The following is a 14,026-nucleotide window of genomic DNA, read 5'->3' on the forward strand; positions in this document are numbered from 1 at the left end:
GCTTTCCTCGCAATGGTCCCCTTCCCATACATTGTTACCTCGCGGGATGTGAGCCCTGGAGACTTCGCTGGACTGTTCCAAGGGAGGTATGATTTTTCCTAATGCGATTTGTATCATTTGGAACTATCAATTGTACTTATGTTTCTCAATTCGTTTTAGTATGTGATGCCTGCTGCTGGACTTGTCAAGGCGCGACAGGATAAAAAAGTGGTTGCTAAGAAGACTCCCTCTGAACAAGTATCATTTTCGTCTGTTGTTAGCGATTTTGTGATAATTATCCATCCTGACGTCATGCCTCTTCGCAGGGCGAACTACCCACTTATGGGGTACCCAAGGGTCACAAGAAACGTTCTCATCCTACTCCTCCTCATTCTTCTCAGGTACCATCCTTATCGCCTTTTATTTTTAAATTTTAGCCTTTTTGGTTTTTAACTTTTGACTTCGCAGAAAAGTGCTCCTCCATATGGTGCATCCAAGAGGCCGCGAAAGACCCTGGATGTGGATGCCTTAGATGCAATACAACCCTCCGCTCTCCTTGGTCGTCCCGTTCGCACTAAGCAACAGTCCCCTTCAGTTAGTGCTCCTGCTCCTCCGAAAGAAGCTGATTCTATTACTCGTTCCAAGGTCGCCGATTCCCCTGTTCAGCCAGGAGTTGATCATCCTAAGAGTTCTTCGGAGGTGCCTCCCTCTGGGGAGAAAGGAAAGCAACCTGTCCGGCCTGTAATGTCAAATCCTCTCTTCGACCCTGCTATGCAATTCCTTTGAGGTATCTACCACAAGGCTCAAGAAGATCCGACTATGAGATCTCGTGATTTGGAGTCTTTGTCCGCCTTTGTTTCTGACGACTTCCTCTCCCAAGACTCGTCTGCGCTTTTGAGTGCTTCAATGAACCTGTCTCTCCAGCAGCAGTCTTCCTTGATGAACCAAGTGATTTCTTTGTGCCTTTTCTGCCATTTTTTCTTTTCGTCTCCGAGATCTATTTTCCGAGTTCAAATTTGCTTCGCAGGAAGTCTACCGTCACATGGCCACCCTCGTGGAAATTCGGCTTGTTCGCGAGATGGCTAGGAAGGATGAAGCTAAAATCAAAGCTTTATCAGAGGACCTTCAGAAAGAAAAAGATCATTCCCGCAAGCAAGGCCAAAAGATAGAGAAGCTTTTGAGTAAGTTCTTTTCTCTTGGACGTCCCTCTATTGTTGTTGCCTTTGCTTCCATTATTTTCTTATTTTATGCTTTGCAAAGCTCGATGCATGCAACATCAAATGAGAGCCGACGAAGCTTCCTCCTCGGTGGAAGATATTCGCGCTGAGATAGTGAACCTTACAACTCAAAATGATATTTATGTTTCTGAGAACTCCATCCTTAATGAAAAGGCCGAGACCCTTTGCTTGCAAGTGGACCGTCTGTCAGTTAAATGCTCCCGTAACGAGGAACTGAACCTCCATCTCCACAATGACAACCTGCGCCTTAAGTTAGAGCTTCAACGGGTCTCTAATTCTCTTACTACCTCGCGGAGCCTCCATTCTTCGTCGATGGCCAACTATAAGAAACTGGAGGAAGATTACGATCGAGTGATCAAAAGAAAAACCGAGCTCGCAGCCACTCTTCGTAGGTCTTGGAACACTGTGGATGGTCTAAACGAGGAGGTTGATTGTTTGAAGAAAAAGATGGAATTCTTGCAAGCTAAATTAGCCACTTCCTCTCGTCCAAAACTTGCGAAATCCTCTCCTCCGATCAAGCCTGCAAGTCTTCATGGAAAAGGCGCTCTCTCCATTCAGTCTGACAAGAGTACTTTGAAATCCTCTCATGGTGAAGGTTGGGATAGAATGTATCATGAGTTATATGTTCAACTTGAAGATTCCAACCTCAAAGTCGCCAAGCTCGATCATCTATACTCTGATGTTCAGAGTACTTTAAATACTACTATCCTTCAGGCGGAAGGTAGTTTTTAGGTGTATTATTGTCTTTGTTTGACCCGGCTTACTTCCTTGTTTCTAATGTAGTTTCTCTTATCTTCGCAGAATCAGATGAGCGACATAAGAGTCAGGTCCTTCGTATCACCAGGGAGAGAGATGAGGCTCGTGGTGACGTTTCTCGTCTTAATGAGGAGATTGAGAGTCTAAATGATAATATGGACGAGATCATCGATTCTTCCAAGAAGGTAGCCAAGACGGCCCGCAAGAATACTCAGGGATATTTGGTTCCACTCTTCAGTGACTATTGCGCTGAGCATGGCATTCCTCCTCCTTCTTTTCCTTTGAAGATTTTTTATGATGATGAGAAGCCTCAGGATGAAGCTGCTAATACTACCAACGAGGAATTGTCTCTTGATGACGACGAGGAACCAAAAGTTGACGCCGCGAAGGACAACGAGGGGTCCAAGGGAGCTTCTACTTAGCATTTCCGAGGCAGGCGGCGAGATCCCTGAGTCAACCATCATCGATAGTGCCATTTCTCAGTAGCAGTTTTAGTTTTGTCTTCTCTCGTCTCAGATTAGTGTTTTATAACTAATAATTTTTTTTATGGGCGCTCCCAAGCTTGGGGGGCAAACACTTTATTTTGGGAATGATCACATTTCTTAATATTATGCTTCTGTTTTATCAAGCGTGTGTTTATTTGATTTCCGCCATTTGCCTCAAGTATATACTGACCATGGAAACTCTCAAAAGAATAGTGAAGCCTTTAAGTATATACTTTCCTTTTATTCTTTTACGAGTTTTCATCTTCGTTTTTGCCTTCACCTTTCAAATCACCCTCAGTTCCGGCTTTCTTTCTTCACTCATCCCTGCTTCCTTTTGCTTTTCGACGAGGTTGAGAATGCTAATTTAAAAGAGTGAGGAGCACTGGTTGCTAAAGTATGCGCCCGGTCTTAGTTTTTTGCTTCAGGTTCCTTCTTGCCCTGTCCTGTAGCCTTAGATTGCATCTTAAGCGCTTTGTAGTTTCGCGCGGATAATGCTAAAAGAACAAAAAAATATAAAAGTATATACTTGCCTCTTGTTCTTGTTGGCATTATCCAATCGAGACGAGATGGTTCTGAGAATGCTCTTTATAAATTTGCTATTTTAGTAGCTGTGTCTATTTCTTGTTGATGAGTTCTTATTGCGCCTCCTAATTAAGGTCTTATTGCGCCTCACCCTGTTTTTAAGGGTACTACTTCGGCGAAGTCTCAGGCGCTTGCTATTTTTGCGAATAACAATCCATCAACCTCGCCTTAACATTTTTGATAAGTGTTCTTTCTGCGACAATATGACATGCCTATCTATTCCCATGAATAGTAGCCCCATGACATTGCCGTCTTTTTTGGTCACACAGCTCCCTAATCTGGAGGGTGCCATCCCTTTATATTCCCCCTGAGTCCCCCTTCAAGGAGGTTAACCCTAACATACATGTTGGTCTCCTCCCATCAGGTTATTACGACATTCAGTTGTTTTCGCGACTTCTTATCCTCTTCGCCGATAAGGCTCGGAGTTTTGAAGTCACACCCTAAGTGGGGATTCTTTGGGATAGAGTGCATCGTACCAAGACTTGCCAGACGGACATGGCCGGTAACGCTCCGGATATCCCAGGAACCCGCAGCTCAACCGAATACGTCGGCGCCTTGGTCATATTTCTGCACTCCTTACCGAAGGCCATCATAAAAGGGACCCTTGGCGGATAGGTCTTATCATTTCCCCTAGATTTCTGTCTGAGAATTGTCCAAGACATGCGTTAGGTCTTTGCCTCTTGCATTTTCATGCGAACTAGGGTGCATGCCGTGGGTTCCCAGCCTTCCTAGGCGAAGGTTTTAAGTTTCCCTAGAAACTTTTTATTTCATATTCATTATTTGCCTCCTAATATTGAGGTCTTACTATCTTTGGTTACTCGGCGAATATTTATTTCATCAATATTTCATCAAATTTTTATTGCTATGCTCTTGAAAATTGAGTACATCAATCATTTCATTTTTATCATCAACATGAAGCGAATACATTTATCTTATCTCATTGTATCTTTCCTATTCTTCTTCCATACGAATGTGCCCGGCTTGGTATTTTTTCAACTCCTCCATTCGTACTGCATTTCTTATCTTGAATAGTGCGGAAAATAACGGCTGCCCGGTTGATAAAGCATAGATGAACGATCGCACCAACTCCTCTTCCGAGATTCTTCCCTTCAATTCTTTGCATACTGCTTCCCATCTTGCGACGAGACTCCGCAAGCTCTCATGCTCCTTTTGCCTTAACGAGAAAAGCGCTGTTATTTCTGGCTTGCACGGTTCATTCCTTGAGCATTTTTTTACCATTTGCAGATCAATTTCTCTCCTTTCCTTGGGGATATTGCTTCTTCCTCGAGTAACTGCTATTGATTGTTGCATTCGATACTCCCTTTCCCTGAATTCTCTTCTGCTGTTTTCTATGGCCTTCTTCAAGTCTTCTCGCTCCCTTTGCTCACTTCGTCCCAGGCCTTCTCGTTTTCGCGTGTAATGTCTTTCTTTAGTTCGTGCTTCTCCCATAGCATATCTCTCCTCCTGCATATTACTATCTGCCTGCTTCCCTTTTAAATGATTATTTCTGATGATCAACTTCTCATTTTCCCTTTCTAACCTTATTCGTTCCCTGACCAGATCCTCTTTCCTTCGCCTCTCTTGGTAAATTTCTTCCTTTAACCAGGCCATCTCCTCGTCTTAGCGACGTTCTTTAAATTTATTCTGTGAATTTTGTATTTCAACACTTTCCTTGGCCTCTTGTCCCTGTGCCCTTTGCCTCTTGACCGGTTCATCTTCCCTCCTTCTCGTGGAATTTTCTTCGCCTTTGTCGTGGGAGTTTCCTTTTTATTCTTTGTCATTTCATTTCCTTTAGCAACCTTCCCCTTCTTGGCCTTTCCACCTTGTTTTTGATTGACCTGGCCTCCTTCCTCTGGAATTGCGTTATTATCTTCCTCGATACGAATTTTTGCTTCATTGGTTTCCTCCTCATCCTCCTGCGTTCCGCTCATTTATTTGATAGAATCTATCGTAAACACCATCAGCTGTTCGGCTCTTCTTTCTTCGCTTACTTTCTTCCTTTGTTCCATCTTCTTTCTTAACTTCTCCTCGTAGTTATGCACGTCTTTTTTTATACATTCTTTTGCGTCTCTTAGATCTCCTCTTATCTCGTCGATTCCACTTGGCATTGGGAACCGGATCGCCTGGTGATATGTCGATGCAACTCCTTTTATTCCATGTATCCAAGGCCTCCCTATGAGAGCATTGTATGGAGAATCGACATCTACGGCACAGACCGTGACCTTCGTCTCTAGTTCGCCAACGAGAATCTTCACGGTCAGTTCCCCCTTCAGCTTAGACGCTACCCCATTGAACCCATATATGTTATATGTAGAAGGTACAAGATCCGAGTCCTTGTATCCCATGGTCCTAAAGGTATGGTAAAAGAGAATATCGAACGAACTCCCAGTATCAACTAAGATTTTGTCTATTGCCCAAATTCTCCTTTCCTCAGCTTGCTCTTCCTCCCATCTGGAATATTTTCCGAATCCCAAGGTCACGGCCAGAGGATTTGAGTGCGAAATTTCCCCATCAGGTGCATCCTTCGCCGAGTAGGTTATCTCCCTCTTCTGCCATTCCTCTAGCGGCTCTTTCGTTATGACGCTGAATATTTCGTTTCCCTCGAAATCCCTCTTGCGTACTCTTTTAAGCACATTGTCATGAAAGTCTTGGAGACTTATTGCCGCGTGAATTATCGAATTACAGTTTAATTGTTGCTTTCCTCGGTCTATCTCGATCCGGTATATTGGCTGATTCTCATGAGGTGGCGGGGGTGGCACATAACCCTATAGGAAATGCGCGAGTTTCCCTTGGTATATCAAGTGAAGTATAATTCGCCGAACGTTCCTGCAATCACCTGTTTGGTGTCCATGGAAGCGATGATGCTTACAAAATTCATGACTTCGAGACCCTGGTGGGGGATCTCTTCCGAAATTTGGTGGGGGCGGGATTTCCTCCGTCAACACTATTGCCTCCCACACTTTTCCACAGTTGTGTTAAGTCGTGGGAGTTTCACATCTTCAAAGATTGGTCCATTGGGCCTCCTTTCCCCGTATCTGGGTCCCTGATTATTCCTAGGTTGGTATCTCGTATTGTAGCTTCGTGACTCATGATTTCTTCGTTTTGACTCCTCATACCTCTGTTGATCAATCCACTCCTGATCTCCACTCGAGAAGGCCACAAGCTTCGTTGGGACGGGAACTGCTGACTCTCACTTTCCTCGCCCGAGTTTATCCTCTACTGCGTGCACCGTCCTTGGTATTAATAGCCTAGAATTACCTTCATTCGCTGGGGCCAACGTTATTTCGCTGAACTGCCTCTGCTTTTCCTCCAACGCTATGTATTCCTCCTGGTATTCCCTCAGCTCATTCATCGTTATCGAGTTTCGAATAATGAATATCTGTGTGTACAGCAGGTCTGTTGGGATCAAAGCATTCACGAAGGCTAAGATGAAGTTTCGTTCATCAACTCTCCCGGCTAACTCGCTGCACACTGTTCTCCATCTCGTGACCAACCCCCATAAGCTTTCTGTTGGCCTTCTCCATAAGTTGAACAATGTCTCTATCCCTGGTCTTAACAAGTTGTTGCTTATATACGTCGTCAAGAATATCCTCTGCAAATCTTTGAATGATGATATTGACTTTTCCGGGAGTCCATCAAACCAGGTTAATGCCTCCCCTGTTAAGCTCGCGGGGAAATATCGACAAAGTACTGCGTCATTTCGTCCCCATTGCCTCAGCGAAAGGGTATATTGCTTCAAGTGTTGCACTGCACATTCCGATCCACTGAATATGCTTGCAAACGTTGGTAATACGGATTTCTCCGGGATGTCCACATGCATGATATCATAGGTGAATAGTGATGTATCTGCTTCCTTTATTGCTTCCGCTAACTGTACTCTTCCACCTCTTCGTGAGTTATTAATTAAAACTCTCATGTCTCTCAACTCGTTCAGGAATTCTTGGTTCAAGTTTCCTCCATCCTCCTCATGGTGACGACCTCTCATCACGCTAAGCCTCCCTTCGCCTGGTCGTCGCCTTTCCTCCTCGTCTCGGATAAGGTTCGCCTGACGTTGCAGTTCGTCCTCCTGCCTCTGTTCCTCTTCATGTATGCCTATGATCTTCCCATTGTGAGATCTCAAGTGCTCTTCTCAAGTCACTTTCTTCGTCTTCATTCATTCGTTGTCTTCTTCTTCGACCTCCTTCATCTTCCTCGTGGTCATATCTCCTTCTCCACAGTTCATCTTCCTCCGAAAATACAGTGTTTCCATCCGAATCTATGGCATTCATCTCCACGTTTTCGTTAAGTCGCCGGTTTTGTTGCCTCAACCTAGCATTATGCATTTCCAACTGTACCTGTTGTTCCGCCAAGTCTCGGTCCCGTTCTCGTTCACGATGGAGCGTCTCCCTTAGCTGGTCCAACGTCATGTTTTCTTTTCCGATATTCTCTTCCATCTCCTCGCGAGTCATCTCCTCCTCGACAACGGTGTCTGTATCGGATGTGTGCACTGAACCTTCCCTGAGGCCATCTTCCTCCGTCTGCCGCTGGTTCTCTTCTCGTCTGCCTCCTACAGCTGATGTTCTGTCCCGTTCCATCCTTCCTATCCTCGCCTCTATACGTTTGCTTCTTCTTGTTGCTATCACATGCCTTGCTCGATCTAGTGTCCTGGTCATCTAACAATCTTCAGCTTCCACGATCTTTCTCTGCTCTCCACGCGAAATTCCAAGATCTCTTCCTATTCTATGTCCATAACCTTGTCTACGAATGTAAAAACTCAAGATCTACAACCCTAACTTCAAACAACTCGCTAGATCTATAATCTCTACAATCTCTAAGATAACTTCTTTCCTTTTCTAACTCTTAGATGAGGATAAATCCCCAATCTAAGTTCCCTGTTTCTGGGCGCCAAAATGTGATTACTGGAAATCCAGCAACACACCCGAATGGAGAATATGCAAGATCTAAGACATAATAAACACTAGAACTTAAACTTATTTATTAATCTCAAGCGAAATACAAGTTACATTCGTGGGTTACAAGGAAACCCTAATCCCTTCTCCCAGCCTATGAATTACAAGGAAACCCTAACTCTCTCTCTCTCTCCTATGCTAGACCTTTCCCTCTCCAAAAGATCTCTCCCTTTTACATTGTCCAAAGGTCTCTATTTATAGGCCTAAGCAACCTTAGTGGCATACAGCTCATATCATCTCGTCGAGGTTACTTTATGCTTCGCCCGGAGCATATTCCATAAAGTTTTTCCCCACCTTTCGCTGACTTCACGTGGTCTTGTCGGGACACCTGTCCTTTTTCTTGCGCCATAGTACTCCTACTTCTGGCTTATCTTCTTCGCCAAGTAATCTTTTCGTGACTTCGCCTTAGTATCTTGATGGTCCTTCTACTTTATTCGGGATGGAGAGTTATCTCGCGCTTGAGATTTGTATTTCGCCTTCTGATGTTGACTAATTTGACAGGTCACTGACACGGATCTTTGACTAGGATTTCCTTACCTAACTTGGTATGACACGTGGCAATCCTATTTCGTGTACCTACACTAATTCAAAAAATAGTATCAATGCCATCATGTATTGTGCAAAAACCTTCTGTAGTAGAATCGGTAACAAGAAAAAGTTTCGGTAAAAATTAAATTTATACATTATTACTTTTTTTTTATTACTGTAAAAATTTATACATTATTACTTGTTCTATTGAAATCAAACAGTCTCATTTACCAATGCCATCCTGTGTTGCGCACAAACCTTTTCTAGTAGAATCCGTAACTAGAAAAAGTTACTGTAAAAACAAAATTTTTGTATAGCAGTGGGGGCATTCCGAAAATATTTACTGTAAACAGAAAACTATAAGAAAGATGCATTTTTTTGTTTATCGTTCTATGAGGGTTTCACCTAATAATTTCACCTTCACATTTCTTTTTAAGTCATGTAAGTCTTATGATGATCTTGATACTGGGAGAGAATTACATGCCCAGGTTGTGAAATTTGGATTTTGGGGTCATGTTTTTGTTCAGAATACTGTTTTGGATTTCTACTCCAAGTGTAGTGGGAATGTGGGTAGTGCATTAAAGGTTTTTGAAGAAATGTCTGAAAGAGATGTTGTTTCTTAGAATTCAATGGTTTGTGCTTATATGAATCACGGTGAGATGAAGCTGGCAATTGAGTTGTTTAAGTCTGTGGAAGAGAGGAATACTGTTTCATGGAATTTGGTTATCAGTGGTTTGGCAAAGAGAGGAGAAATGGATTCGGCGAGGTTGTTGTTTGAAGAGATGATAAATTGGATTGCTGTGACCAAGAATGCAAGGTTGGGTCTTGATAATGAAGTAGCCTGGAATGCTATGATTTCTGGTTATACGAGGAATGGTGATGTGAAGAATGCAAGGTTGATTTTTGATCGAATGGCGGTGAAATCTGTAGTTTCTTGTACTGCTATGATTTCAGGATACGCTAAAGTTGGTGATGTTGGAGAAATGAACAGCCTTATCTATTCAATGCCTGTTAAGAATGTCATTACCTGGAATGCGATGATATCAGGTTTTGTTCAGAATCATATTTTTGATCAAGCATTGGAAGTTTTTCACAGGATGTTGATTTATGGTGAGTGTAAGCCGGACGAGACTACTCTTTTGAGTGTTCTCTCTGCCTGTAACCACCTAGGTGGTCCTGAACAAGGAAAATGGATCAAGTCTTATATTCAAAAGTGGGATATTGAAATTCCTACTTCATTAGGGAATGCCTTGATAGACATGTTTGCAAAATGTGGTGATCTTGAAAGCGCAATGTCAATGTTCAATCAGATGAGAAAGAAGTGCATTATCACATGCACATCAATGGTTGCAGGCTTAGCCTTTAATGGGAAGTGTAAAGAAGCTTTAGATCTCTTCGATGTGATGTGTGCTGAAAGAATACAGCCAGATGATGTCATCTTCATTGCTGTTCTCTCCGCTTGCACTCATGGGGGACTGGTTGAAGAAGGAAAACGGGTTTTTAGTCAAATGGTGAAACAGCTCAACATTGTTCCTCGAATTGAGCATTATGGATGCATGATCAAACTTCTTAGTCGAGCAGGGAAACTAGAGGAAGCATACACGTTAATTACGAGTATGTCAATGATTCCAAATGCTGTTCTTTGGGCTAATTTACTTGGTTTTTCTAAGTTGTATGGACAAAGAGAGATGTTAGAGGTCGTGACAAAGAAGATCCTCGAACTGGAGCCGTCAAATCCTGCTTATTTAACGATGATTTCAGATTTGAATGCATCGATCGGCCGTTGGGAGGATGTTTTCAGTGTTAGAGCAGCAATGAGTAAGGAAGGAATCCAGAAAGTTCCCGGTAGTAGCTCAATTCAAGTGGAAAATGAATTTCACGAGTTTCTGGTTGAGGACACCAAACATGAAAATAGGATGGAGATCTTTAAAACTTTAGGTTCTCTCATGATCAGTTGAAAACAGTTGGAATTACGGAAATATGAGGATTACTTGAGCAGATAGATGGTGCTAAAAGATATTGTTCAACTGGAAAGAAGTATTTCTGTTTGATCTTGAAACAGCATAAGTGATATAAGTGGTTAAAGAAATTCATGAATGCTAACCAAGAGGGCTTCATGGTTTAGTAGACAAGTTTACTGAAGACGTGGAAACTTCAAGGTAGACCTAAAAGAAGAAAAAGACTGCCACACAGCTGATGGAGGTTGTTCACATGCTGGCCCGTAAACTACATACTTCCAACGAAGGACTTCAGCTCTTTCTTTCGGTCATAACTAGCAGGGACCTTTTTACATCAAACAATGTCTATGTTTGATGATTCTAGAATGGTAAGTAAGAAATTACAAATAAACAGAAACTTGTAATATGTACGGTTGCTTAAGAGTCCAGTTGGGGGTCTAAAACTGATTGAGAGTGCTTCAGTTTCTGACTTGTAATATCTGATTTCATCTAGGTCCATGTCAGATGTTGACTCATCATCTTCTAGGAGATGCTCTGCTAAGGAGTGAAATTTGGTAATCCTGCCTGTGAATGGTTTGTTCAAGGATGTGATCCGAAGCACAAAGAGTAATTATCAAAATAAATTGCTACATGGACACACTTTGAAGGTATGTGAACCAAATGAGACTTGCTGCTAGGATATGGTTTCATTTTGCATTTACTGTTCTTCATTTGCTCTATGTCTATGATTTGTATCCCAACTTTTTGCTGGTCATCCAATTGAGTCTATCCAATTGGTCATCCAACTTCATTTGCTCTATGTCTTGTTTGAAGGTTAGCTGCAATTATTAATTTTTTTAAGGCTATAGCTACTTTGTCGTGGTGGTTTTGCTATTCTATTTCGTAGTATAGTACATTAGATTCTGGAAAAATACTACTTTATCATTGCATAACACGAAACTAAAATGTTCACTTGAACAAACATAAGACACTTACAACAAACCCCAAGAAAGAAAACCATAGACACCCATAGGCTGTATTAACTAATTACTAGACAACTTAAAGTGATCAAGGGCGGAAACACCGCCAAGTCCTTTCTTAGCGTAATGCTCAATGTATTCTTTCATCATAATATATTTGTAAATAGGGGGATTCTCCTCTGATAGTATCTCTTTCAAAGGACCATAAATCTTTGTGTTGTCACTGGATTTTGCATGCAGAAAACATGCCACTGATATTCTTGGTCCACTGCGATTGGCTAGTACCCTGTGTTCAGCGCTTTTGAACTTGTCATTGCTGATAAGCTGTTTGAAATGGAAAGGTAAGTCTACTTAGGCAATTTTGCAGAAGATAATGAGGGCTGTAGAACATAAATTAATTTGGATTGGTTCTAGCTTCTGAGTGAGAAACGTTTATTTACCTGAAGAAGATCTCCAATATTTACTATTAGAGTTCCCGGAATGGGTTTTACAGTAACCCACTGATTTTGATGAAGGATCTGTAGTCCACCAATATGATCTTGGTGAAGAAGTGTAAAGAAACTCGGGTCTGAATGCTTACTTGTCCTCAAGGTTAGTTCAGGTTCAGGGCATGGTGGATAGTATAGACCATTAAGTACCAAGAAATCAGTAAAAATCCTTTGAAGGTGGTCTTGTTCTAATCCTAGAGCCTCTGATAACAACCCAGTAACTGTATTTGCCAACTTCATAATATGCTTCCAATACTCAACTATTATATCTCTGAAATTTAAATGGGTGATATATCAGCTTGCGAATAACAAAAATAGCAGTAAAGAACAAAATTGGATTTGATGACAGAGCATAAAATAGCAGTAACTGTTAATAGAATGTAGATTATTTATTACCTGCAAGTGTCTGGCAATTCTTGAGGATCAAGAGGATCAGGAGATAATAGATTACATTTTAGACTGTCTCTCCAGTTAGCATATTTTGATACATAGAGATCAAAATTAGAATGAAACATGCATCCTGTTTTGGGATCATTTGAGAAATATTTTTTCTTAATCTCTGTATCTTGCTCATGGAATCTTTTGATACCTTTAATAATCTCATCCATTACAGTTAAAGGAATTCCATGGTTCACCAACCGAAAGAAACCCCAAGTCCCCGATGCGTGTCGAACTTCATCAATAATTTCCTTGCGTCGGTGATGGTCATCTGGATCCACGCTTTTCATATCAATCACAGGAATCTCAAAATTGCTGTTTTCATCTTCAATATGATCCAACTCTTCAGTGAGCTCATCCAGTGGTCGAGCGAACATTCGAGGGATCTTTACAATTCCAGCATCAACTATTCCTTTCACACCTGCTTTTGATTCTTCAAAGTCCTTCAGTTCTTTAAGACGATCGTAGGAAGACTGCTGTTCTCCAGCTCCAGTAATCTCCATACCTTTGAATGATCTACCTCAAAGTCTCTATGTTGGCAGTTATTAAATTTAGACTGTTCTGTTTGTAATATGAATTTCTTGTAGAATATATTTCGTTTGATGGACCTAGCTAGTAGCTATACAATAGGTGATGTTTGGTCTTCCCACGCTTTTTTCCCCTGTGCCTACTTTCAATATCGACAAGTTACTCCACATCACCCACTTATTGAGAGTCTGAAAGTAGAGATGAAGTTAAGAAAAGATGATGCAAAAGATAAAAAGCATGGGATTTTTTCTGGAGAATGGAAAGAAGAAGCATATATCTTGCACATGATAACGGAGAAGATTACAAAATGGAAGGAAAATACAAATCTGGCAAGTACAATACACTAAAACATCCTCGTTTGATTGGGGCCATGAATACATAGGGGCCTCCCACTAGAGGACAAAAAAGGTCACCCTATCCTAATTTGGGTCACCCCTTATCAAATTTTCTTCTAAATGGCTAAAACGCCCTTATTTAATTAGTGATAATCTCACTTAATTAGTGTTAATCTAACTTAATTAGAGTTTAATTTTTTCTTTTCAAATTTTCCGTTTGCAATTTTTTTTCTCAGATTTGTATGAAAATTCGTCATGGTATCTTTTTACTTTTTTTTTTAAAACAATGACGATTCTGAAGTGTCGTTAATGTTTTCAGTGACGACTCTAGTGTCGTTACTACTTTCAGTGACGACTCTACAGTGTCTTTATTGTTTTAATGACGACTCTACAGTAACAACGCTTTATTGTCGTCACTGAAAATTTTAACGACACTTAGAGTCGTCACTGAAAACATTAACGACACTTTAAAGTCATCATGAAAACAATGACAACACTTAGAATCGTCATTAATTGTTGATACATGAATAATACTCCCCTTAACGGGTTAAGGGTACCCTTAAGAGTGATAACAAACTTGGGTTAAGGCATGGAGACTTGGGGACTAAGCCCAAGTCTAGGTGGAAAAGGCCCAAAAGGATTGAGGGATTAAGAAGGAATTAACAAAGAAGAAAGGGTTTAGCTTAAGGAGTGGCATTAAAAGTAATTAAGAAGTATTAAGACACATGGCGTGATGTCATAAAATGAGGGGCTTTTGGGAAAGCCTATAAAAGAAAGGACAAGGTACAATGAAAAGGGGACTC

At 41.4% G+C, this 14,026-nt stretch overlaps 2 protein-coding genes across 2 annotated transcripts; one reads left to right on the forward strand and one right to left on the reverse strand.

The window, feature by feature from the left end:
* Positions 1–8,854: 8,854 nt before the first annotated feature.
* Positions 8,855–12,655, forward strand: LOC113284530 (pentatricopeptide repeat-containing protein At3g29230-like). Its single transcript, XM_026534024.1, has 3 exons — positions 8,855–10,843; positions 10,969–11,122; positions 12,536–12,655. The coding sequence occupies exon 1, from the start codon at positions 9,147–9,149 to the stop codon at positions 10,473–10,475; it is 1,329 nt and encodes a 442-aa protein (XP_026389809.1). The 5' UTR covers positions 8,855–9,146; the 3' UTR covers positions 10,476–10,843; positions 10,969–11,122; positions 12,536–12,655.
* On the reverse strand, positions 11,382–13,078 carry LOC113284537 (1-aminocyclopropane-1-carboxylate oxidase homolog 1-like). Its single transcript, XM_026534037.1, has 3 exons — positions 12,319–13,078; positions 11,875–12,193; positions 11,382–11,758 (listed from the first exon to the last, which is right to left on the reverse strand). The coding sequence occupies exons 1-3, from the start codon at positions 12,861–12,863 to the stop codon at positions 11,498–11,500; spliced, it is 1,125 nt and encodes a 374-aa protein (XP_026389822.1). The 5' UTR covers positions 12,864–13,078; the 3' UTR covers positions 11,382–11,497.
* Positions 13,079–14,026: the final 948 nt, after the last annotated feature.

The sequence above is a fragment of the Papaver somniferum genome, chromosome 1, assembly GCF_003573695.1.
Source record: "Papaver somniferum cultivar HN1 chromosome 1, ASM357369v1, whole genome shotgun sequence".
NCBI lineage: Eukaryota > Viridiplantae > Streptophyta > Magnoliopsida > Ranunculales > Papaveraceae > Papaver > Papaver somniferum.